This window comes from Protomyctophum parallelum (genome assembly GCF_964188405.1).
Source record: "Protomyctophum parallelum genome assembly, chromosome: 8".
Lineage (NCBI taxonomy): Eukaryota > Metazoa > Chordata > Actinopteri > Myctophiformes > Myctophidae > Protomyctophum > Protomyctophum parallelum.
This window is the reverse complement of record NC_139703.1, coordinates 32,814,805-32,842,507: the sequence shown is the minus strand read 5'-3', so window position 1 is coordinate 32,842,507 and position 27,703 is coordinate 32,814,805. Positions and strand designations below refer to the sequence as shown.

Below are 27,703 nucleotides of genomic sequence, written 5' to 3'. Positions count from 1 at the left end.
ACCCGGTCGATGCCATATTTTGCACACACACTCCCTGGATGCCAACCATGAACCTCTGCCCCAAACTTTCCAGAACGGCCTGTTATAGCGCCACCAGGAGGCCGCTTTGTGCAAAACAAGTTTTTGCACAGTACACCTACAGATTTTGTCCAAACATCACGCAAATTGGTACACAGTCTCTCTAGAGCCATTCAACGAAACGGGTCTTTCAGATTTATCAGACTCCATCCTGATTGGTTAAGATTGGCTTCCAAAGTTCACAGGAGTGCTCAGTTTCAAACAAAATGCTGCAAATCATGAACACATCGCGTGATTTCCGTGAAATTGTGCACCCACATTCCCACTAGGCCGAGGACGAAATGCCACATGAACAATTTCAACTCAGCCTCAAGGTGGCGCTATAACTGGCCGAAAAGTGTTTTTACCTCTAACTGCACGGATCTGTGGATAACCTGGTGGAGACCTGTGCCCGGAAGGGCACTTTTTCTAGTTTACACCTGTAGTCCCCTCTTAAAATGGTAGTAAACTAAACATACAAATACATACAGTACAATACATTGAAAATGTGGGTTAGGGACACCTGTGGTTAATGGGGCGTTTTAACATAGGAGTTGGTAGGATAATCTGGGTTTGAGAAGGGTTGGAAAACATTAAAAATGTATTGAGGTTAATTGACCCTAACACCCAAATAAGGGTTAGGGTTAGTTGTGGTCAATTGGGCGTTTTAACATAGGAGTTGATAGGAAAACTTCACTGGGGGAGGGGAATTGTTTGAAAATGTGGGTTAGACATATTGATATTTCTCGCCCAATATCTGAAACGGACCCTAACTAACCCTAACTGGGGGGGACACTGCGGGGGCACTGTCTGACCTCGCCAGTACCTTTACTAATCCCAATTAACTTTTGTTTTAGGACAAGGCAAAGCGCAGGCCACCTCAGTCAAAGGCGGAATGCCCAATCTGCTTTGGGGAGTTTTATCTGAAGTCACACCTCCAGAATAGACACCACCTGCAGGATGAGGAGAGGCTCCTCGTTCAGGACTATGCCAACGGCAGGTAAAGTCGACTCCAGGAGCATCATTGTTAAATGAAAATATGATTATTGTTTAATGGTGTAATAAGCAGACACTTTCTACACTAACGTGGCTTACCTTGTCTACGTTTGTTAGGAATCACAAATTGGACAAGCATGTTTGTCCAATTTGTGACAAAAGCAAAAGCTTTGCTGCAGGTCCCTGCACTCATTGCCCGTCTTGGAAAAGAAGACAAATTCACTCTCGAGCCCCGCCTTCGCCAGGCAACGGCAGAGGGCCCGGAGCCACTCCAGCTCCTGAGTGGAGAGCACTAGTCCCACCGCCCCGCTGGCATTAAATGTCTTGTGTTCGGTGACCTACAACAGATGGAACAAATTGTGTGAAGACTCTCACCAAAAAAGCAGAAACCTCTTAGGAGTGTCTCAAGGAACCCCAAAATGTCTACCAAGATTCCATAGGAAGAGACTTAGACAATAGCATTGAGAATTAAAGTATTGATTTACATAGACCACGTGGTGTTCCCCATCAATATTCTGCGCCTTCTGCAGCTCCTCCTGCCGCAGGTTGCGGAAGACCCCTGACCTGTGCCCGCTGATTATGCAAAAATAACCGACCAGCAGGCCCTGTATCCTCTTGAGCATGACGCGCTCAAACACGTTGTCAAGCTGAGCTAAAAAGACAGGAGACAAGCTTAAACTTTTGTTTTTAAAAGTATGAAAGGCTGTTGAATGTCCCTTCTTGTACGTAACTTTTTTTTTTCACATGTTCACTTACTCAAGAGACCCGGGATCCCCTCGCGGGCCAGATCCAGAAAGCGCAGCTCGCTTTGAGGGTCCAGTTCCTTACCTTATATACATACAATTAGATTGAGATAGAAGTCTTAGTGTGTGCTGCGGCATTGTTTTTGATATATTTGTTTTCCAAGACAATATATTCTTGCTTAAGGGTCAGAAAGTATACTCACTCGTTTTGGTTCGTAGATTCTCGAACCGGTGTCTTTTAACCTTGTTCGAGAATTCCTTTCGGAAGTGTTTGAGTATCGTATCCTCGCCAGGTCCGGTCCGGTGAGCCTAGACTGGGGCATCAATCCTGAGACCTCCAGGTGGTCAACGTACTTTAAGAGGTCCAGGAGGTACGCTTTGAGGGTGGTCGGCGTAAAGATTCCCCTCTTGCTCTCTAGCCAACTGTGAAAAGAAGATATGAGTTAAAAGAACGCATCAGGACTCAGTCTTTATCAGCAACTCTGTACTGTAGACTCCACCTACTCTCTCAGCTTATCGAACTCAAGGAGGCCCTTCAGGTGGGACGCCCCCTCACACCCCATGGCCTTGCACAGGACGGCGGCGTGGTTCGCCCGTTGGACGGCATTGTCCCTCGATTTTCGTTCCCCCTTACTCTTGTCCCTCGTTCCCAGGAGGAACTTTTTAAAGTCTTCGGCGACCAGTGCTGTAAAGATAAAAAATACATATGATTGGATACAAGATTCAACTGATTTCTCCTATCAAAAGGAAACCAATATCCTAAATCCTAAAAGTAACTATCAAATGCCAAGACTGAAGGATACTTACAAAACAAACCGATCAGCCCACGGAGTTGTCATAACTCTGTTTTACTCTATGGCTCTGCCTAAACCCAGAGCCCTCTAATCTCAGACAGGTTCAACTAAGAAAAAAACAAATCCCAGATTGAAAAGAAACAAACATAAACACACTCCTCCTATCTCCTACACTAAAAGACAACGCCCACTAATGTGCGTGTGCGGTGATTGGTCGTTGAGAACGAACGGCGGTGACGTCAGGTCGTCGTCAGTGTTGCCATATCCGTTTATTATGAGCGACTTTTGGCTTGTTTTTCTGTGAAGTTACTTGTAATTGTAAAATAAATAGTAGTTGCAGGTTGCGGTTTTTGGAGGCTTTTTTCTAAAGTGGTAGTTTCCTAATGTTTTCATGGCCTACACGAACCCCCATCTGACTATGTTGTGCCAAGGACCCCACCGGATTTGTGTTTTATTATTATCTACCTTATAAATCTATTTTATAAATGCACCAAGTCTGAGTCTCTGTACATCTGTAATCCACGCAACCCGAGATCCGTTCGCCCCACCGGCTTCACCGACACACCACACCACCACCACAGGGAGTGCAGTGCCCGGCCTTGAGTGAGTCCGTCTGACCCGTCTGACCCACGCCCAGACCCACCACAAAAGGCCTCTGCCCAGGCTCTGGATATGGAACTGGCCTGTACGGACATCACAATGTGTTCTGACATTTGCATAGACTCCATATTTGGGCATGCCTGACAAAGAACTCCATATATGGCATGGGCATAAAAGGGACACAATTGTAATGCATTTCCAACTTGCTGCCGCTATAGTTATTGTAAGAGCCATTTGAGCCACCATATTGTTTCTAGGTTTCATTGTCAATTTGACAATCAAGGTTGCCATGGTTACAGGGATAGAGGGTATTTAACCCTGGCCCTAATCAGGCTCAGGTGCAGTGGCAGAGGTAAACCAGTTTTTTGACTGTGTTCATGAGGGCTGGCTGGTGATCTGTATCCTGTGCGTTTGATGATTTATGTTGTGTTTATTTTGTATGACAAAGTATAGGACTTTGAGCAGCTAATAAATATAATTTACTCAACGGACACTTTTGGACATCAGTGACAGTTATTTTGATCATACGTCTTCCTCTGCAACCAGTATCATGACCCAAGTATATGGATTTGGGCGTTAGTTATTTAATGAATGATAATATTAATATAAAAACATTTTCCCAATATTCTTCGATGCCAGGTCACAACGTGTCGCATCTCGATGCTTGTGAGCTTGTAGATCGGCCGTTTTATAGCTGATGAATTCTATTAGATTAAAATTTCATATTTGTGGAGTGGCTTCTTTTGGGCTTGTTTTCGTAGACCTGGCTGCTTATTTACCTCGCACAGTGAATCTGGCAACACTGGCTTCAGTGTGTGTGTGTGTGTGTGTGCCACCATGGCGGAACGTGATCGAGTTGACAGGAGCAGTAGTAGTCACAGCATGGATAAAAGCATAACTCTGCCACCGGACGAAATATTCCGAAACCTGGAAAACGCAAAGTGCTTCGCGATAGATATAGGTATGTTTTATCATTTCACACAACGACGACGCGGGTTCAATGTTTTTGGTCCTCCTGGTTCCAGGTGTGATACAATGACAACACACGCCATTATATTGGAAATAAACAAGACTGGGCTTTAGATTATAGTGATCGTATTAACTACCTGGCACAAACGCGGCTCACCTTGACTGCGTGCATCATGTTTATCTCTGTGGCTGAAGTCGTACACACGATCAACTTTTAAGAAGTACAATGGCCGTTTAGCTAGCAACATTAGCATGTGGGAAGTCAAGTCTAAAAACAGCCAAAGCAGCCACCAGTTGCCTACCTTAACGCTACGATATTTTACGCCCTTTCTCAATGAACCTCATAATGACCAAAGGTCTGTTTTCTAGCTGTTAACTAGCCTGCCTGTCAAGTGTCAACTACAGTCCTCGCTGCAATAAATGCTGCATTTCTTTATGCAGGTGGATCCCTAACAAAGCTCGCCTATTACTCCACTGTTCAACACAAAGTGGCAAAAGTGCGGTCATTTGACCACTCTGCAAAGGTACTGTATGTGTGTGACCTCACATGGACCTTTTTAAAATCACAATTGCATGTTTTTTTCTTATTTCTTTACTCAACACTATCAAAACACTGTTACTTCCTTGTGGTGTAAAAGTTGTTCAATCTCTCATACTTGTGTTTTATTTATATGTATATTTTTGTCTAGGATTCTGCAGAAGACAAGCTTTACGAAATATCCGAGCAGGAAGAGATCACTGCTCGCCTGCACTTTATCAAATTTGAAAATGCCTACATTGAAACCTGTTTGGATTTCATCAGAGACCACCTGGTCAACACTGACACCAAAGTGATCAAAGCCACAGGTGGAGGAGCACACAAGTTCAAAGACCTCATTGAGAAGAAACTTGGACTCAGGTGAGTGTCCCAGTGAACTTTGATTAAACAGCCACAAAAAGAAGTCTCTATGCTCTGTTATTAGGGGCGAGTTAAATTAATCAATATGGCAATAGTGTATGCACGTGACATCATCATCAAACCCGGAAGTTATGCAGGAACACCTACTGAGTGGCAAAAAAAATACTTTCTGGCCTTGACAGCCCATGCATTCCAAACAGAAAAGTCCTATCTGATTGCTAAACAACATTAAACAATGTTAAACTCACTTTGCCTTTTGCTTTGCCACTCGATTTGCCACTCTATGTGCCATTCACTTTAAGCATGCGCATACCCTCTATAATCATATCGTACCATATCGATATGTCAGGAAATGCAGTGTGTGATGTGGCTTTTTGTTGAAATGTTATCCACTACATTTTTCAAATTGATTTGGAAACTTGAATGTCTCTGTCTGCCAATATATTTGTCAAAACAACATTGTGGTCTATGACTCTGTATCGTGATACGTATCGATCGTGTGGTTATTGGCAATACCCAGCCCTAAATTGGTAATTTTTTGGAATCGACGTATAATTGATATATATCGTATCGTGATACATATCTATCGTAAGGTTGTAGGAGATACCCACCACTAGTTGTTATTAGACTGCTTTTTACCCTGATATATTCTATGCATGAAAAAGAACAAAGCTTATTAACAAGGTTGGGAATTGGCACAACCTACCAGGCAAATTCTGATTAAAAAAATATTTTGCAGTGGCTGGAATCAGAATGAGCTAAAAAATAATTATTGGCTAGTAAAACGGTAAAAGTGGCAGGTATACATTAGCATGTCTCCAGCCGATATAACCATAGGATAAAACAAGTAGTTTACAATCCAAAATACTTTGCTAATAGGCCTGTAATGTTTTGAGTTATGCTAGAGTGGACAAGGAGGATGAGATGACTTGCCTAATCAAGGGCTGTAACTTTGTGCTGAGGAACATCCCCCATGAGGCCTTTGTCTATGCCAAGCACGCCGACTCAGAGTTCCGCTTCCAGAACACCCACCCAGACATCTTCCCTTACCTACTGGTCAACATCGGCTCTGGGGTATCCATTGTGAAGGTAATGATATCTTGAGCAGTTGAGCCAAGATTTTATTTTATTTTAACCACTTAAAACCTAACATTTTGGGGGGAACATTAGCCCAAATAGCAGATCTGCAAGCTTTTTTTTTTTTTTTTTAACAATATATTTATTGCATTTTTTTTTTTTTTGACAAACAGACAATACAACAAAACAATACATAATACAGACAATACAATTACTTAAAATGAAAATCAAACAAAAAACAAAACAAAAACATACAATACATTACATACATATATAAATACAGTATAATAAAATAAGGGCACTTAGATTGGTATCTGCAAGCTTTTTGACCATTTATCTCTGTAGATGTAGTGACTTGGTGGAGACGAGGGGGAAAGTGGTCCAAGTACAGAGCCTACTCAGGTTGAGTTTACTAAGTCTAGTCCGACTCTAGACTCTAATCACTTAAACCCTCTAGACTAGAGAAGGTGATTATGGTAAGGTGCTTACTGTGCTGCTGTAGTGGTGTGTTGGTTTGAGAAAGGTAGACTGATGACTCTTAAAGGGTCAGAAACAAAAAATATATACTTTTTGAATTGTTAAAGGATATACAGTATATTTTTTTGATATAGTAGACTAGACAAGGCATTACCTCCACACATATGCCAAATTATGTTTCAGCCTTTCAGGTACTTATTCAGACTCCCTTTTTAATGAATGTCATCGGTTGTTTTTACATAGTGTGGTACTGCATGACCAGTATGCACTATTATTTTGGGCTAGTACTCAAAGGAGCACCTGCCCATGTAGTTTAGCACATAAGAGCCACTTATAATGATTAGTCAACACTAGTTTTATTTCTATGTCTTCTTACAGGACGTTAACATCTCATTTGAGTTCCTTTTGAATGCCTGTCAGCATTCTCTAAATCCCTGTCTCTCAGCTGGTGCGCAAATGCGCCTCCATGCCTTTGATCTACCGCGCACCAAACGTTTTGACGGCGCATGCACACTGGCGCACCGCTTGTGTGCACCCCTGAGTATGACTTTACAATCGGTTACAGTCCTTTACCTGCTAATTCCTGCAGGGAGTGAAACTCCCTGCAGGAATCTACTCTACATACTGTCCATTAGATTTACAGCCTAGATTTAGAGTGATGTACAGCAGACTGTATTGTTCGACAGTCTGCTATGGTTTCTGAAACCACTGAGATTACGAACAATAGTACTGTACATAAATTACAAAGGTCAGAGCCATAGCAGCCAGACAATGCTCTTGGCATCTTGAAATTGTATTAAAGAGAATCATGGATAACAGCAGAGACAGTTGCTAAGCAGGGGGTTAGATGGGTTTAATACATTACTTTCAGAAGAGCTATGCAATAGATAAGATCATACAATAACTAAATTCCCCTAAATAGACAATATTGTGAATGACATTTTGTCAGGTGTCACTGTCAATCCACATTTTCCACCACAGTTAGTAAACACTCATCTCTTCTGTTGTCATTGAGATTCATATCATTTCCATGTCTTCTCCCTTTAAATAGGTTGAATCAGAGGACAAATTTGAACGCATTGGAGGGAGTTCAATAGGTGGAGGAACATTCTGGGGCCTTGGAGCATTGCTCACCAAGACAAAGGTATCTCTCTAGTCTTAGCCCATAACTGTATGCTTGGTGTCAGACAATTGGTTATTACCATCTCTTAAAAGTGACTCAACAATCTTTATTATTTGTTCACATCATGTAAGTAAGTGCATGTCATATACTGCATATTTAAAACAGACATTGGTCAAAGTGCTGTACAACAAAAAAATAAAATAGACATGGGATACAAAAAATATTGACAGAGAATGGAACACATACACAAGACAATTCAGTATACCGAGCAGAAATAGATTAAACTGTATTAAATCAGGCATATACATTTTGTTCTTTTTTTAACCCCTCACAAAAAAAGGGGACGGGGGGGACGGGGACACGGTACAAAGTGTGATATTTATTCAGGACAAGCCAATTGAACTTTGATTGAACTTTTGTTGTCTCTTAGAGATTTGATGAATTACTACAGTTGGCCTCAAAAGGGCAGCACACAAGTGTTGATATGCTTGTCAAAGATATCTACGGAGGATCGTATGGATGCTTGGGCTTGACTGGAGATCTTATTGCCAGCAGCTTTGGGAAGTCTGCTACTGCAGACACAGGTGATGCAAGGACACTTTATTTTACTTGCAAACATGAAAACTTGAAATGTCAAAAAGTCACAGCATACTCTATTACTGTGTAACATTTCCAGGTTAGACATTTTTCTGATGTTCTTTAGCGTGCACAGTAAAAATTCCTCAGTGTTAACCACTTATGCATTACATACTGTGGTTTGTTGTCCGGGGTCCCTACTATTTTGAAAAACATTTTCAAATTGTTCAACTAACTAGACGATCGACATGTTGTGAGCTTGTAGATCAACTATTTGAACTAAAATGTTTTTCAAAAATGGTAAAAAAAAAAAAAGGCAAAGAAGTTTGGGGATAAGGAAATAGGGAAAATAGGGTCCCGGACCCCTCCTTTCCCCCTTCAGATGTACAATTGTAACTGTGTGTGCAAATGGGTTTTCCAACTGTCCTTGGGATTGTGGGTGGGATAGGGGATTGAGTTTTATTTTTACATTTTATTATGTCCGTTTACCTCTGAGTCACTGATACTTAAGTGTGGTCTAACCTATTCTGTAGCCTCTGTAGACATTTTTAAAGCACAGCTCAAGACCCACTTCTACAACATTGCTTTTAATTGATCTTTTCTTTTTTGTTATTCATGTCCTCACTGTACTGCATTACTGCTTGTTTTTTAATGTCGTTGCCTTGCTTTTCTTTTTTTTTCTCCATTGCTTTGTAAAGCACTTTAGGCTGCATTTCATGTCATGAAAGGTGCTATACAAATAAAGTTTTATTATTATTATTATTCCTTATATGTAACTGACTACACTTGACCACTGAAGGCTGTACTCTTGTGTAAAATCTGATTTATTTTTTCCAAGAATCTGTGACTTGAAGACATTCATACTTGCCCCTGGGCTTCTGTTATAAAACCTAAAAAAAGATTTTGAAAAGAAAGGGTGTGCAAATGGGACAAAGTCAAGGACTTATTTCTCTCAGGGAAGACAGATTGCATCTCTTCTCGTGATAACGCATACTTGCAATTCCCACTCATAGGAACTGGTGGGAATAACTGGCTTAACCGACCTTAGGCCTTGTTGTAGACAGTGCAGCCTAGTTGTGTTACTGTTGAGAAATGTGGACATGGCATTGAGCCAAGATAGACACACTCCCTGATTATTGTGAAATGGGTGAACGGTTAGGTTTGATAAGCATTAATGTAAAATGATTTAAAAACTCGCATTAACTTTTAACATTTATCGTTCTTCTGTTTCTGTATGTCTAATATCGATCCATAGAATTCTCCAAAGAAGATATGGCCAAGAGCTTACTCCACATGATCAGTAATGACATCGGGCAGCTGGCCTGCCTGTACGCCAAGCTCCACAACCTCTCCAGAGTCTACTTTGGAGGCTTCTTCATTAGAGGTCATCCTGTAACAATGCACACTATTACTTACAGTATCAACTTCTTCACCAAGGCAAGGACTCCTCTTCTGTATTTACCCCAAGTGCTTTAACCATGTTGGGAACTGTCTAGTCCAGAAGTGAATATGTTATCAAATGGGGGTGGGCAAAAAAATGATTCACTCAAATATTGTGATTTTTAATGCCACAATTTAATTTTTTATTGGTATTTGGTAATTGTTGAATCGCAGAAGGGCAATATAATTAATTGAATTGATTGAATTGATCGTAAGTGATTCATCCAAGCCCTATTATCAAGATGATAAGCTATCTTTTTGCCCACCTGGACTTTCCTCATTGTCATGTTAAGCCAATGTGAACAAATTTGTTAAATCCAGTTTAGGCCTGCTAACAGTTTTATTGCTAATTGCTATTTCACATTTTTTGTGTTGCAGGGTGAAGTTCAAGCTCTGTTCCTGAGACATGAAGGCTATCTCGGTGCCATTGGAGCTTTTCTCAAAGGAGCCGAGGAAGACAGTAAGGGGAAAAGCCCTCACAGAACACAATTTCCCAACCAACATGATTTAGTAGAGTTAATGCCAAAAATCTTTTGGAAAATGATGCTGCAAAAGTTTGACAAATGCATTGTTATTTCTCCAATTTTAAATGAAATTGACATTTGTTTATTAACAGAACTTTACTGAGAGAAATTGTCCCATACAGATTCAAATAATTCTGTTAGTGTAAGTTCTGGAATATTTAGCAAGCCTGAAACTGTATTATCAGAGAGATTTTCTAACTCGTTCCTATTTCTCTACTGTTCCACCTCAGTTCTTGCCACCTCAGTTCTTGCCCACTCCATGCAAACCTCTCCCTCACTTACAGCGAAACGGGAAAACGGTTGGGAAACTATTACAAAAATAAATCAACTTTCAATTTCCCGAGATCAAGTATGCATATCATCTCGGACTTTAAGGGGTGAAAGTATGGCCTATCTACTTATGATTAACGGGGCTCCTTTGTACTTCTTTCAGTCCTTGATATTAAAATAATAACCTTTTAATTGTTTTGGGAACATGACCATTTTGGGGAAAAAAAGATTGTTGGATGTTGTACTACGAAAGAGAAGTATCTGAGATTCACTTCATGATTACTATTGTGAAATATCCAGAGATCTGAATGATTAAAAATTCAAGAGATTAATCAGAAATTATTTAATCATCACTAAAATGGAACAAAAACAACTGAACAAAATCCAAAACCTCCACTCTGAGTGACTTTAATAAACCTAAAAATATATATTTTTGAAAGAGTTGTAAAAGCCCAAACTGTCCCTCGTCTTTATTTAGATCCCAACCAGTACAGTTGGGGGGAGAATTATGCTGGGAGTTCCGGACTCATGAGTGTCTCTCCTGACATGAATCCCATGCAGCGTGCACGCAGCGGAACGGTGAGTACACATCCAATGATGACCACTGTTAAAATTCAGGACTACCGGTAGCTGTTTTCTTACCATAATCTGATGTAATGTTCTTCATACGGTAACAGGACAGCTCACTCTTTTTCCACCTCAGAGTCAAAAGTGCGGACATCTCACCCCGAAAGTCCAGATAACTCACGGTCATGTCGATGAGATGTCTCTACTTGTGTCTGTATCATACAGACAGACATAGGGACGGACGGACATTGCTGGATGCTGGTTCTAGGTGTGATTGCAACACTCAAAAGCAGAGAGAGAGCAAGAGGGGGTGAACACTAGATGGCAGTAGAATAGAGTAGTCTCTTTTTAGTTTGTAAATAAATGGATGATTAATCCTTAAAAAATAATTCATATATCTCTGTCCCCCAGTTGCACTCATCCCCATTACACAAGTCATTCTCCCGTCCATAACAATAATGAACTGCCCCTTTAGTGACATCATCAACATGAATTACGTTTGTTATTTCAACAATATAACTCCCCTAATGAACATTCTACAGAAAGAGGCAATAACAGCTTATTTTACAATGTCTTATACTCTCATGTGTTGTCGGTAAATCATTGAGGTGAGCTGTCTGCGTCTCTTGGGCGAGCTGTCCGTCTCTTCCCTTTATCAAGTTTCAACTCACCCCCACGGAAAGTACAGACATCTCACCCCGACATGTCAGAAAGGGTATTCATTATATCCTAGAACGAGTGGTACAGGTGAAAATTTACAAAACTCCATTCGGAGCACACCCGCAGCTCCAATTGGGCACGTTGGGTCTCGCGCTAATTAGCTTATTTTGATCACTCGATCACTACACATCTGTCTTTCATAATGACAAGATAAGCTCCACCATTTTTAAGTGTACTAAATGTGCTGCCGTAAAAACTAGCATAAGACCCTGCATGCTCGGAGCTGCGGTGGACTCTGGATGGAGTTATGAAATGTCTCTCCTGTACCACTTGTTCAAGGATATAATAACAGATTAAGGTAAGGAATCTGCTAGTCCGGAAATCTCCTTTAAATGGCTTCATCCTATTAAGCCTTGACTTCATTGAATTGACTTAATTGAATATTGAATTTTCGAATCCACAGCCCTCTTGAAATAATCTGTCTGACTGTCCTCTTTTCATTTCTTCTACACACCTCTTCATACCTGTCTGTGTTGTAACCCTTTCCTTCAGTTCCCTGTAAGTACTTCCTCATGCTTTGTGTGTGTGCTAGTTTGATGGGTGTCACATGCTCAGTACATTGCTTTCTAGCTGTGCAGGCTTGGCTAGTATATTTGGTCATGTTAGGAACTGTTTTAATCCTGATTTATTCATAAATTGAGGTCTCTTTTTTTTTTTTTCTCCAAACTTGCTTTGTAACGTTTCTCAGCTGCAGATGCTGTAGTGATCGCTTGATTTTACCTGCCCTTTAAAATAATGTTTTGTTGAAATCTAAGATAATGTGAGAATTCTATTAGTGTGTGTGCACTGTGCAGTGGTTGACACTAACGGTAACTTTCAAGCGGTTTGGTTTGTTACAAGTGTCAGAGTGTAGTTATTATGATATAGGATTGTTGTTTGAATCAGAGAGGCTTGTTGTCTGTATCAGCCAGGGCAAGGAAGTCTTTTCACAATGCGCTTGGCATTGCTGGGCCCCAATACCTAGCCATGTACCTCAGACATATTTCTTGCAGTGGAGTTGTGGAAAGTTGCCCTTGCCAATATGGCTGTGACGCAAGGTTAATATAGACCAGATCACAATGTTTGTGAACAAACTGGTATTTCAGGGTCAAATGTAGATATATATATATATATATATATATATATATATATACAATATAAAATATACGGTAGTGTCCAATTAACTATATCTAATTGTTTGTTATAGATAGCCACAGGTTGACAAAGTAATACATTTCTACGGGTCAATAACAATATGTCAAGTGTCCTGAAATAATGCTGGGCACGGTGGCACAGTTGGTAGTGCTGTCGCCTCACAGCTAGAAGGTCCTGGGTTCAATTCCCGCTGGGGACGCTGTGGGCACTGGCGGCGTGTTCCCTCCTCCGCGTCATCAGTGCCCATACCCGAGGCGGGGATTGGCGATAGGGCCTTTCTGTGTGGAGTTTGCATGTTCTCCCCGTGTCCCCTAGGGTAGATACCCTCACAAAAACATGCCGTAATCCTGGTCTCTAAAACGACCTCCCCCGATGGAGGGGAAAGGAACTGGTCGGAATAACGTGTCCCTTCCACGCGCTACGTCCGGCCCGGGGAAATTCCCCTCTGTCAGGTGAAAAGAAGCAGCTTGAACTCTTCATGCATAGAAGGAGGCATGAGGTCAGTCCGCTGCCCCCCCCAGGTTGGCAGAGGAAGTGTAGCGCCCAGGATTACATTAGATAATTGGCACTGGGTGAAAAAAGAGAACTGGGTTACAAAATCGTGGGATAAAAATTTAAGGTAAAAAAAAAAAGAAGTGAAATAATACTGTTCCAATGTGACACTGCTGGCGTTATCTAGACTCTACCCAGAAGTCTAGCCGCAATTTGCAACTCTAGATTTTATTATGGGATGAATCTAGAGTTGCAATACCCTCCATTAACTCCCCATTCATCCAATTTGCGTTTGCGATCTGCTTGTATTAAACTGTTAAATTAAATGTTAAACTCACCAACATTGCAGCTCTAGGCAAAGCTTGAATTATCCTCTTTCAATCTGCCGAGCTTTTGTTTCATAAAAATCCACCGAAGACATGTTATGAGCTACTTTCTGTCCAGAAATTCTGTGCAGGTGATTCTTTTTGTTGGAGTTTGGAAGCACTCGTTTTTATTAATGGGTCGTGCGGCTGCCTCCTGCATTATGTGCAAATTCGAAACGGGTGGTACGCAGGGCCGTTCAGTGACTTCGACGAGTGCTTCCAAACTCTTGCAGAATCATTGCACAGAATATCTTGACAAAGTAGCTCATAAGATGTGAAAGAGGATAATACAAGCTTGGCCTAGAGCTGCAATGTTGGTGAGTTTAACGTTTTAATACAAGCAGATCGCAAACGCAAATTGAGTGAATGGGGAGTCAATCGAGGGTATTGCAACTCTAGATTCATGGAAGCACTGAGAAAACTGTTCTTCGTCCTTTTTTTCAAACTTAACTACAGGAGTGGTGGTCTCAAACATAGAGGAAAACTTGACCGAACACGACTCGCTCACTGTATCAACATGACAACAACAAAATGAAGTAAAAACTTCTATAGACTGAGACTTAGGGAAACATTTTTCCTTTTATTTTATCATGCTCATAAAGTTCTCTGTGCTCAAAGTGCAATTAAAAAGCAAACATTTCAGTCCTAAGACCTTCGTCAGTGCTATATAGCACTGACGAAGGTCGTTTGCTTTTTAATGACACTTTGAGCACAGAGCACTTTATGAGCATGATAAAATAAAAGGAAAATGTTTACCTAAGTCTCAGTCTATAGAAGTTTTTACTTAATTTTGTTATACAGTGAGTGAGCGAGTCGTGTTCTGTCAAGTTTAACTCTAGATTCATCCCATTATGAAAAAATCTAGAGTTGCAAAATGCAGCTACCCAGAAGTCCATTTTTGATTGGTGTAATTTTGTCCAATCTGTATGGTAAAGTATGTTAATACAATATTAAATTGAGATGGTTGTATTTTGTCTGTCTGCTCTTCTGTTGAGGCATTTAGATCGTGTCAAAGGTATGTCTCACCTAGACACAAGATCTGACAAAAACTTTGACCTGATGGTCAAGATTCAATTTATCCCCTGAGCAAGCATGTGGGCTCCATTAGCTCAATGGTAAAAATGTCAGCACTTGCAAATCTAGGGTAGAAGAGGAAAGTTACAAAGTGTAGCTTTAACTAAAATCAAAATGAGGCTTTACAAATAATCACTTTGTGAAAACACCCTTCGTTTTGTCCATTTACTCCATATATAAGCCTAGTATTTTGGTTGTATATGAAATCTTATCTTCCATTTGTTTATCTTTGCCAGTTTTAATAGTGGATCCTAAATTGTATGTTTTTTTTAATTATTATTACCGGTACACAATACTTTTTCTGACCTTTTTTTTTATCTCAGCCAAAAATAGCCCAAATTACTAATGACTAATAAAAACTAAACACAAATGTAAGCATTTTCACAAAATAATAACTAAACTGACAAACCAGCTTTGAAAATATATTAAATGTACCTGAAACAGAAAATCAATGGGGTGGCTGGTCAATGCGCCATGGCATCTACTGTCTGAGAGAATGTGAACAAGGCTTCATGTTGTCATCTCACCTTTGCCTATAGTTTGACATGTTGGAGATGGATCGTCTGGAGAGGAAGCTTGTGAACCTGCCTCTGCTCCAAGATCCGTCCTCGTACATCCCAGACACAGTGGACCTCACAGAGGACGCCCTCGCTCGAGAATACTGGCTCTTCTGCTTCGAGGAAGCGCTAGACGGGGTGTGATGATGATAGTGTTTGTTTTGTCAGTGTCTGTGTCTCTTTGTACTACTGCCAAAATTCACAATATTCAAACCGTGGTCATAATTTGCTCTTACGTCATTCCTCCTTTACACCCCTTATTTGGATGAGATTTTCCCCAAAACTAGGATTTTAGTTTAATTGGTTGGTTCTGAAAATGATTGCTAAGTTCCAGGCAGAATTCACCATGTGGCTATAGTTGACTTCTAATAGTCTCGTCAATAAATTACATTAACATGTAGGAACGTATTACTGCATATTTGTGAACACCATATAGAGATTTTCTGAGACACCGCAAAAACTATGACTATTTTCGACCACATACGCTAAAACACAGCCTGATGTCAGCTTGGTGTGTCGGGGCATTTATTCTCGTGTGTCTGTCTGTCCATCCACTCCCAGCATGGCTGATTAATTGGAGCTTTGTGTCTTTGAACAGGTGGTGAAGAGAGCTTTGGCGAGCCAACCGGACATCCCTGAGGCTACTGAGCGAGCTGAGAAGTTCCGTCAGAAATACAGACACAAGCTGCAGACCCTCCGCCATCAGCCATTGTAAGGGTTCTCTCGTTTCTTTCATGTCAAATGTCCCACAAATGATTGCTTTTAAACCTTTGACTTCATTGCCACACAAATATAAAGAGCAGTAATTTCTTATATTCTTTTTAAATGCCACAAAAATAAATAGAAGCAGTTACGTCTTGCATACTTTTGAAATGTCAGTTACTGTTATACTGTACCATTTAATTATATTTAGTGTAGACATACTATTAGTGTGGCCAGGGATTTCTTAATTTCATTGCTCACACAGCTACTGCCATTTGACTAAAGTCCTGTATATATATATATATATATATATATATATATATATATATATATATATATATATATATATATATATATCTTTAAAGAAATGTTTGGCATTGTGCATTTTCCATTACAACCAAAGCTCTAAGCATTGGACACATTACATTTGGAAAGGCATTAAGCATAACATTTGGAAAATAGTATTAAATAATAATATCCAATTATGAATATGTTGGTATATCTTATGCTTGGCCTGCTTAACCATTATTTGTTTGACTTGTACATGTACTGAGCCATTCTGATCTACCTAAGAATACTGATATACATGTGATGCCATGGTCGCTGCTTTATCAGGACATTGCACTAGTCGAAAGGTAACGGTTAAAGCATGTCAAGTCTAAGATATAACAAGTCTCCCCTAAATGTCAAACTATTCAGGAATGTACAGGTGCTGTTGTTGCACTCTAAATAGCCTGAAAATCGGTCATTTTTAGAATCATGAAAAGTCCTTGCTTTTTATAGGTCATGATACTCAATTAGCCAAAACCTGAACACCACCCAAACTGCTCTTCCTCCGACATTAGAGCTGCCTTCCTGTCATCCTAGTAGTTGTGTGTTTTGTGTATATACACGTATATTTTCTCTCTTGCTAATGTAGAGTGCTTCTCTTCTCACCTAGTGCTTATGGATCCCTCACTGTCAGAAGTCTGTTAGACACGAGGGAACACTGTTTAAACGAGTTCAACTTTCCTGATCCATTCTCTAAGGTCTGAGTGAAATCTATCGATCTCTCTCATTCACTCTCTCTCTCTCTTTTTTCCATGTTTCCACTGCTCTTTGTAGTTCATCTGTTTCTTGTACTACAACTGCTCTTATGTCGGGTTGCCACTGACTGCTGTGGTCTAACAAATATTTTACAAGTTTCTGTTTATTTTTTAACCTCAAATCTGGAGTTGTAAGACAATGGGAAATTAATAGATGACAAGTAGCCTTTAACTTTTTATATTGGCCTCAGTAAATTTCAGCATTTTTGTGGTATTTGGTTTATAATTTTAAACCCAAGTAACAATTATTTAATTGTTTTCAGTGGGGAAATAGAAGCTGCATCTCATACAGTTTGTCTGTGCTCTGTTCCAGATCAAACAGAAGGAGAATGACATGGCTCTCAAGTACTACCAGACTATCGTAAAGGCCCTGGAGCTACTGAGCTGGGAGGAGAAGCAGTTTGCTCTGGTCAGAGGTGTCCTGGCTGGGAATGTCTTTGACTGGGGGGCCAAGGCTGTGTCTGAGTGGGTACATTTCATGGTTTCAGTGTGTTTTGTTGTTTTTTGCCAGGTGCTTGAAAAGCATCCTGGCCTACATTCACTACTACCTCTAGTAGCGAACTAGTAGACACTTCATGATTGGCTGCCTCGTCTCTAGGCTGCTTCTAAGCCAATGGAAGATTTGCCCATTAAACCCATAGAACGGCATAAACCCATACTCTGAACCGTGAGCTTTGTGAGCACAAACTGATTATACTCTAGATGTTCATAAACTAGTTTTCTGCACCTGGCAGTTATGACTCGTCATTTCTTTTCTTAAACTACATGCTTTAGTAGTTTAAATCAGTCCTTCTGCCATGTTTGCAAGCCATAACTGGACCTCTAAGTCAGTGATTCGCAACCGTTTTGATTCAAGGAACCACAGTTTTATATGCATTAACCCATTAAGACCCAAGGCCAGTTCTATGAATGTCTTCTAAATCAGTAGTTGTCACACTTTCAGACAGTAAAACTCCATTTGGTTCTTGAGTTTCAGACTGTAAAACTCCATTTGGTTCTTAAGTATCAATCATTTGGCTGGGGACCCCCAGAACCCACTACCGCAGGGTTCCTCAGACCCCACATTGGGAACCATTGCTTTACATCTTGATTAGTTTGTTGCCAGGACAACTGAACTTAATGTCACTTAATTCTTTTTTCAAAATGACTGTCCCCTCATTATATAAAAAGACAGAATTCGTAATTAAGCTGCAGTTAATGAAGTCTGTATAACAAGGCTTTATGGTTTGTTTTGTTTTATGTTTTGCTCCACTGTATGTACAAAGCTGTTTCAATTCCCAAATTAACTGGTGCACACTGTTCACTGTTGTTCATTTACGCAGTGTTCTAGAATCTGATCCAGAGTTTGGCTTTGAGGAGGCTAAACGGCAGCTGGAAGGTATGGAAGCTACTCTCCTTTTCATCCCCATTTGTATTGTATTACTACAGTATGTGTATGGACTGATACTGTTTCAACACATCTAGTTTTTCTTCATGTATTGGTCTTCACTATAACCGCTAACTGTCCCAGATACGTAGGCCGGTGCCTTGCATGGTTGCCTCTGCTGTCAGTATGTGTGAAATATGAGTGAATGTAATACACATTGTACATAGTGGATGAGAAGCACTTTGGAGAAAGGTGCTATAGAAAGACTATTTTCTATCAACCAATAGCTGGCATTAATGAGGATCGATATATTTTTAAAATTGTAAAAGTTCCTTTAAGCTATTAGTAATATCGAAACGTTTTTTATACAATATATTGTATTACCTTAATCGCACTGGCCTATTGATTTAGCTCATCTCTACATGCATGTTTCCTCAGAACGGCCATGGCTTGTTGATGCCTATGACCAGTGGCTTGAAAGAATGAAGGTCTGACTTTTGCTCACCTTTTGTCTATTTCACTACATATTTTTGTCTATTTCACTGCATTTATACCATCGTGTTAATTTAGCACACTTTGGTTTTTATTTACATACTTTACATTACAATGTGTAATGTCTATCTTGCTGGAAATGCAAAATATAATTTGAACATAGTCCATCCTGGTTTTCTCTTACAGGGTCCTCCTCACAAGTGTGCCTTGTTTTTCGTAGATAATAGTGGAATGGACATTATTCTAGGGGTGATGCCCTTTGTTAGAGAGCTTCTTTGTCGTGGAACAGAGGTAAGGAGACACCCCTAATTTACTACTGATGACTGATTTGACTAAAATACCCATTAGGAATCTTAACGTTTTATCTCACCCTAATGACACTTTTACACACTAAAATGTTAATTTAACTGTGACTGTAAAAGGAGATTTTATTGTGTAGTTGTAAACACTATTATACTTTGCTGCACTAGACTTAGTTAAACGGACGTGAGTTGGCTCTGTGCTTTCCCACTCTACAGCAAATCTCTTTGCCAAAAATAGCCAGATCAGCTATTTTGTGTGTTTGTGTGATGTTTCCTCTGAATATGGATGATGCGGTTAAAGTTGTTAACCATGGTCTATACATGGCCCCCACCTTTTTTCCACTCATCACCGAATCTCTTCGCTGAAAGATTCTGTGCTCTAAGCACACAACGTGGAACTTGTAGTTCAGTTGGTTTCACAGAATGTTCACCAAATATTTGCCTATTATGACATTCATGTGGTTAATCACTTATGCCCCATCTCTTGGTTTTCTTCATAGGTTGTGCTGGCCAGCAACTCAGGTCCAGCTCTAAATGATGTGACAAATGGTGAGCTGCAGATATTGACAGGACGAATAGCTGAAATGGATCCTGTGATTCAGTGAGTATTGGAAATGCTTTAAAAAAAACAATGCAAAGTTTAATAATTGTCTAACTGCGATACAGACTACGCATTTAAGATAAACAATAATGTAATGGCACTCTCTGTCTCATCCAGCAATACATTCAATACATTCTACTACGATACATAGTGCATCTGGTCTTAATTACAGTCTTAATTACACAGCTCAAGAGCTTTCCCAATTACGATGCACGGTTGTGCATTAAGCCATTAAGAATTGAGGTCGATTCTACAAATGCCTTTTAAATCAGTAGTTGTCAAACTGTTTTGGGCTGCGGATAGCAGATGTATAAGCTTGCAGCGCAGCACGAAGTGATGCAATGTGAGCTTCTATAACTGATGTTTTTGAGAACCACTGTTCTGAACCAATGTTCTATGTTGCTATATACGTATACAGCTCCTTCTCAATTCATTGTAGTATACTTCAAAAAGTGAAGTATACTACTGGTAGAAAGGGAGTCTACCAACGCGCCTCAAGCCTGAAACGGCTGATCCGGTGCTTCACAGGTGCAGGGACATCAAAGTTGCATAAGGAGAAGAGACTGGAGCAGCACGGACATTTAGAGCCTTTTATTTAGATTTTATTTTTATTTTAAATAAAAGGCTCTAAATGTCCGTGCTGCTCCAGTCTCTTCTCCTTATGAAGTATACTACTATTAGTAGTATTAAAACCTTTTTTGGTTTTAATCTTGATGATTATGGCATACAGCTCATGAAAATCCAAAAATCCCATCTCAAAAGATTAGAACGAGACCACTAAAAAAAGCTAATCAAGAAATGTCGACCATCTGAAAAGTATATTAATGTATGCAGTCAATACTTGGTCTGGGCTACTTTTGAACAAATAATATCATCAATGGGGCGTGGCATGGAGGTGATCAGCCGTTGTCACTGTTGAGGTGTTATGGAAGCCCAGGTTTTCTTTGATAACAGCCATAAATTAATTTGTATTGAGTCTCATGTCTCACACCTTCCTCTTGACAATACAACCTAGATTCTCTGTGGGGTTCAGGTCAGGCCAGTTGGCTGGTCAGTTAAGCACAGTAATAGCAATGCCAGTACACCAGTTACTAGTAGTCCTGCTGGAAAAGGAAGATCAACATAATGGGCCAGTCAATCTAAGGTTTGACCCAAAATAAATTGCAATAGTAAATCATTCAAGGTTTTTTATGGTCCTTAGGGTCATCCCAATAACATACGTTTTTGGATCATTTTGTTAAATGTTTTTAAACTTCTTTTTTTAATTGAATGTTTCACCCTAAAGCCCCTGAGCCACTGCCTAATTGCTCATTGGAATTCCCTGCGGCTCACAGAGCCTGAAAGTGTAAATGTGTTGATGTCATCGTTGTGCAGAGCAGGAAAGTGTAAATGTGTTGATGTCATCGTTGTGCAGGTTGGGATTGAAGGAGGACAGACTGACATTAGTACAGAGTGGCTCCAGCTCTCCATGCCTGGATTTGAGGTTAGTCACAGAACACCGCTCATATAATATTGTTGTTGTCGGGCAGAATCCAAATCTGCTGTATGTAAAACAAAAAAATGGCAGCTAAGCCCTCAAAATGGAACATTTAAAGATGGCGGCCACCACTATACTGGAATTATTACATAGCATATTTTTTACCAAACCAGGTAGATTTGTTTTTTCTTTTAGGTTTTCATATACAGGGAATCCAATTAAATATTCTGATTTGAAAGAAAGTGTGAGGAAACTGCTTAAACTCTATTGTGAAAAATTACATTTATTGGTGAATTATTTCACGTTAATCAGTTTAAACGCACCAAATTATTCCCAGATGTAGCCCAGGGCATGCTCTAATGATTTAGCTAGGGCACCCAAGTCTGCGACCTTCGGGGTTGCCACAGCGACCAAATCCAATATGGCCACCACCACCTATAAACGGTTTTGACTCTAAAGTTTGAACCAAATGATCTACAAATGCAAACTTGATATGTACAATTGATCTGACTTTATCTGGGCAACATGTTGTAAGGCTTAAAGGCTTTATGATTGGGTGGACCCTGAATTAGCATATTTCCAAGATGGCAGCTATAGGACAATTTGTTATACCTTTTTTTTTTAAGAGTAATAGATTGTTTTACCCCTTTTTCTTCTGAATTTAGTCGTTATTCCTATTGACACACATCCTACTGACTCACCTGCCAGTGAGGAGCCCCCACCGGGAGGATGTAGGGCCTTTGTCCTACTCCTACCGCCCAAAACTCCCTGCTGACAGGTGCCGCCCCAGCCTGTAGACATGTAATGAGTAATTAATGACCAATATCACCCCCAATTGAGACCATGTGAAACTGCTTCCATGTCTACAATTCCATACTGTAAAATGTGTACATGTATTCCTGTGAGTACCTAACCATGTTCCATCCTCTGTCTCCCTTCCTACACTACCCAAACCCCAACTCCCACCTCAGCCGTTTGGACAAGGTGCTTGCACAGGTGGTGCGGGAGCGGAAGACCGACCTGGTGGTCATTGAAGGCATGGGCCGGGCCATACATACCAACTACTACGCCATGCTCAGCTGTGAGAGTCTCAAAATGGCCGTCATCAAGAATTCTTGGCTGGCTGACCGGCTGGGTGGCAAGCTCTTCAGCGTGGTCTTCAAATATGAGGTACCGCCCGGCAAGCACCAAAGCAAGGACCCCGTGGCGCCACCGACGCCCTCGTGAGCCGATGCACATCGAGGTTCATTAGCACAAGGGCCTGAACCTTGACAGAGGATGAGCGCCGGATATCAGGATGTAATGGTGATGATATTACTGCCACTTGGTGAATGACTGATGGTGTGTAATTTAACAGGTTTTTGAAGGTAATCCTGATCAGGGAGGTGTTATGTAGATTTTTCTTTTACATTCTTGCTCCATTTTGTCTTTTATTGAGTGGACATTGGGTTTGATTTGTTTGATGTCTCTGCTTAACGGCTGTTCAAGTAGTTGCCACCATCTCTGCTACCCACTGCCCTCATTCCATGACTTGAGGACCGCTGTCATTGGATGGGAAATTGTCTTTGATTAATCTGGGTACCCTGTTTGGGGAAAATAATTATATATATATATATATATATATATATATATATATATATATATATATATATATATATGCGCTTGTTGCCATACCAGCGCCATGCTCGCACAATGAAGATGCTTTGGTCTGCACACCATCAGGGTAATTAGCTTTCAGTTGTAAAGCTTTTATTTAGCAAAAATAAGAATGTGTGGCTAATGTGCCTTGAGGCTAAGGTGATCAAAGTGTCATTCACTGCAAATGCAACCAGCTTTTTTATTCCTGTTGCAGGTTGCATAATTATTTTTTAAAGCAATTTCAGTCATTTATACTGAATCATTTCCCCCCCCCCCCCCCCCCATTCTCATCCAATTACTGCCAATGGTTGAATTGAGGTTATCAAATAGTTAAGTGTTGTATATTACTATTATACACAGTGTTGTGAGAACATAAGTTGCCCCATGAAAACCCTTTTCATAGTTGGAAAGAAGTTAGAAAAAAAAATACATTAAGTACACCCTTTTGGCAGATAACTTATAGATTTGTTTGTTTTAAATCAACTCGGAGGAATGTTCGTGGAATGAGTCATCTTCCTTCCTGACCTCTCATGTCGATCAAATATTTGTAGTGTCTTTCTGATGCTTGACTCAAGCATTTTGCCATCGACTGCGTACTGTAGATCCCTTGACTTTGCCCTGAGGCTCTTGGAGGCTGTCAGACTTCATCTGACAGCCTGAACTAGAGAGATTTCTGGTGATCTGAAATGCTCACAACGCGTCACACCTTGAGCTTGTATATTGGCTATTTTCACTGTTTTATAATGACTTACTGTAAATTGTTATGGACAAAACAATTACGGTAAATATTGTATATCATGTGGTTGCAATGTATGTGTCCATATTATTAGGCTTCCATTAAACAAAGTAGAAAAATATAAAGATAGGATTTCCTGGGTTACACTTAGTTTTTCACAGCACTGCAAGTAGCTGGTAATGATGATTTAGGGATGAGAGTAGAAGCACTTTATCTTACAGGGCTTGTTTGGTCTGATTTGGCTTTGTTATTCCACAAGGTGGCAGTATTCAACTGTGAAGTAAGTTTTTTGTTTTTCCTGAAGGTGCCTGCCTGATGTCAGAGTCAACACTGCATATTTATGCTTTTGTTGCATTTCTGTCATCAAAACACCATGAAAAAGCTATATGTGTTATGATGTTATTGAACCAATGGACCTGCTGGTCTTAAGGTACTAATTGGCACAGATGAATTACTATCAAAATGATATTGGCATGATTAAATAAATACTCCTACAGTATACAGTAGATTTCTTTTTTAACATTTTTGAAATAACACCACTTCATTTAGTAAAAAAGAAAAAAGCCACACTATGAGATTGGAAGGTGACTCACTAATGTGTTTGTGATTTCACAAATTCACTTTAAGGTGATGGATAAGATTTTGTCCTGCCTTGCTGTCAAAAATGATTCCCAAAGCTATATTTGTGTCAAGTGGACTCACTTTTGCGATAATTGCATTGTCATTTGTACATATATGTGATATATATAATACTGTTTTGTGTGTGTATATAATTCATTTGCATTACTCCATATATGCTGACAACGCACAACTGTGTATTATATTCTCCAGACAATCAGTTTTAATTAAAAGGTGAACACTTATATTTTATTCATTTCAGTTGGCGTGTTTCTTCAGCGAGGGAATTTCAAGGAACTTAATGAACTAGGAAGAGATTAAAAGAGCTGTGAAGTGGCACATGCACCCATATTTAAAGCTTTTAAACTACCCCGGAAGCTAGGCAACTCAGTTTGTGGTAGTGGATGCCCGCTGTGCGTGCACACTTGCTGGGGAGCTGCAGGCTTATAATGTATGAAGGTGCCCGGCAGGGGGTCTTCCAAAACCCCTGCTACCCTTCTCCCTCACTAGCTCCGTTGCCATTGTGTTTGGTGCCTACTGTGTGTGACGATAATCTGTCGGAAAAGTCTGCTACTTTTAATCTGTTATTTAAAATGTTCTTTTTGGAGTCTGTTTTTCACTAAAATCATCACTAACTACCGGTATCAAGTGCTATTTGCATAATTCTCCTTTAACCTGAGCACAAGATGTCCAGGTTTTGAAATATGCTTTAATTGAGGCCTTTAAAATGCCCAGATGTTATGTCGTTTTCTTACCTCTTTTTGTAGTCATAGTAAACTACACAAAATAGCATAGTAACAGAACAACCCACCCATCTATGTTTGGGATTTGGTAGCCTATAGCCTACTGTAGATTTGTCCGATGTAAACATAACCATAGCATGATGTTTTTTCACATGTTGATATGATTATGTATGCACTTAACATGGAAACACACAGAGACGGTTTCAATAGCCTCATTTAAACTGCAATAGGATTAGCCTCCTTATACAGAATTGTGGCTTTGTAATTGATCTTAAGTCGTAGGAAAACCCCATAAAGTCCTGTTTTGTTCCAGGCCTTGGGAAATTGACAGTGGTGGTGACTACAAATACTGCCATAACATTAATTACTCTAGCATAGTAAACCGCTGTATTAACCTTTTGTTGACATTTGAGTAGCAATAGCAGTAATTTGTCATGTCAGGGAAAGTTTCAAGTGAGTGGTGTGTGTAAACAAACTAGTTTTTGTTCAATTATCTCAAAATGCATTCCCTTTTTCTTTTTCTTTTTTTTTTTTACATTTGTTTCCACAAAGCAAGCTAATGAGGTCATTTCATCTGTAATCACTGGGCAAAAAAGAAAACCACATTGAAAATGTATGTCCTTTTGTTTCATGGAGGAGTAGATAGAAAAAGAATAGAACCTGCACATTCACATACTCAAATTCATTCAACAACAGTTCAAGGGAGCAAGCCTAGACTCTTCGGCCAGTTAAACTCTTTTGACCTCACGAATAGCCTAAAAGGATAATGGTGCATTTATATAGTGCTTTAATCCAAAGTGCTTTACATAGATTGTGTATTACATTCACCCATTCATGTAAGACACCAGCCACCAACCTGCACATTTGGTCGGAGCAATTAGGGGTTCCGAGTCATGCTCAAGGACACTGACACGTAACTCTGGGGGATCCTGGGATCGAACTGGGAACCTCGTGGTTCCCATCCGGCTGCTCTACTGGCCACTGTACCTCTGAACCACTGCCGCCCCCTAGGTTTAGCCTAGGTTTGAAACTTTATGTATTAAAGTCTGGAAAGAAAATGCTGCCCACCCCTGCAAAGGCCCTATTCGCACAGGCTACAGCAGAGCATGAAGCAATAGGTAGAAATCTCAACATGGGGGATACAGGGCAAGTACATAGAAAGCATATTTTATATATGATCCATTCCAATGTTTACTCAAGTCTTTCACATGTACAGACATCTCCCTCCCTCTCGGTGAACACTGAAATGAATAACTGAGCTGTCCTCAAAAAGATTAAAGAAATCTCCACAAACTGATACAGTTGAACAGTTCTCAATCTCAAAGCATTTAAAAATAACTGTGCACTTTGACGGACTGGAATGCCTTCGGGTCGACGACAGAGTACAGCATCTTGTAATGGGTCTGGTCCACACGATTCGATAGACCACCAAGATACCCATGTACCTGTCTAAATACTTCCTTAATGTTAACGAAGCACAGAACACCAGAGGGAGTGCTGTGCAACGAACCATGTGCAACCCAGATTCGGCACAAACCAGGGACTAAATTATTTTCGCTCCTATGCCACCAAAATGTGGAACGCCCTACCAACAGTCATTAAGACATGCAAATCCCTTGACTCCTTCAAAACCACTCTCAAAGGGCACCTACGGACGGCTGCAATTCGAAACTGGCCCCCGTAAATTCTGAATCCCCACCCCCATTTGTACGTCTCTAAATGTTTTGATGAATTGAACAAGGTGGACCCTCTTGTAAACAAGTGTAATGCTTTATTGGGTCTTCCACTCACAGTTAACAGTCTTTGTATTGAGTTTGTGCTTGAAATGTACTGTAATTCTGAAAACTGTTAATAAATATTTCAATCAATCAATCAATGTAGTTGTAGGCTATTGGGTGGACGTTCAATTAACTATGCACTGTTGCACAGCTTTAATTGTTAAGTCAAGCAGCTTCATGCCAATTTGGTGACATTGTAAATGTTTTATGCGGAAGAACAAAGAAAATAACATGCAATGTCTAAATGTCAAACTATCCCTTTGAGGAATCAAAACACAATAGGCATTAGGCAGCAGGCTACAGTGTGTTTGTGAATTTACAATTCGGCTTATTTGTGCTCCCTATAGTCAACGTATTTTGTTGATCCAGTAGCTACGAAATTATTTGAACGAACCCTTGGGTTTTTAAACTTGGACACGGTCTACGGTCTCTATCTTTTGAACAGGGCTATCAGAATTGCTCTGACAGCTCTGAAGAAATTGGGATTCATTTATAATAAAATAAAATAAATACAAAATCATTCAGACACTTAATTCAGTGTCTGTCACAGTTCTTAACTGGTTTTAAACTATTTCCCTATGACGACATAGGCTATTTTACAATTTCACTGCGTAAAATTGCGAGGTTAAACAGCGAGATAAGCAATGCGTTTTTATTTTCTTTATTAAAATATAAAATAGCGTTCCCCTGGCTGCATGGGACGGGTAAGGGT

General features: G+C 40.0%; 1 protein-coding gene across 2 annotated transcripts; it reads left to right on the top strand.

Annotated features, from left to right (window-relative positions):
• The first annotated feature begins 4,026 nt into the window (after positions 1-4,026).
• Positions 4,027-24,394, top strand: pank4 (pantothenate kinase 4 (inactive)). 2 transcript variants are annotated; one of them, XM_083770566.1, is made up of 19 exons: positions 4,027-4,151; positions 4,601-4,683; positions 4,849-5,057; positions 5,963-6,146; positions 7,663-7,755; positions 8,165-8,318; positions 9,566-9,747; positions 10,129-10,210; positions 11,023-11,123; positions 15,436-15,591; positions 16,052-16,164; positions 17,096-17,183; positions 17,554-17,705; positions 18,563-18,618; positions 19,045-19,094; positions 19,285-19,389; positions 19,901-20,001; positions 21,416-21,484; positions 22,450-24,394. In XM_083770566.1, the coding sequence occupies exons 1-19, from the start codon at positions 4,028-4,030 to the stop codon at positions 22,703-22,705; spliced, it is 2,358 nt and encodes a 785-aa protein (XP_083626692.1). In that variant the 5' UTR covers position 4,027; the 3' UTR covers positions 22,706-24,394. The 2 variants fall into 2 exon arrangements, with proteins under 2 accessions (XP_083626692.1, XP_083626691.1); XM_083770565.1 differs by having other exon boundaries at positions 5,954-6,146.
• The last annotated feature ends 3,309 nt before the right edge of the window (positions 24,395-27,703 follow it).

Bases quoted from the DNA above. Each gene is read 5' to 3' on its own strand.
- pank4 (XM_083770565.1), top strand. From the start codon at position 4,028: ATGGCGGAACGTGATCGAGTTGACAGGAGCAGTAGTAGTCACAGCATG. The intron at 6,147-7,662 runs GTAATGATATCT...CCCTTTAAATAG, and splicing joins CTGGGGTATCCATTGTGAAG to GTTGAATCAGAGGACAAATT. The intron at 11,124-15,435 runs GTGAGTACACAT...CTTTGCCTATAG, and splicing joins AGCGTGCACGCAGCGGAACG to TTTGACATGTTGGAGATGGA.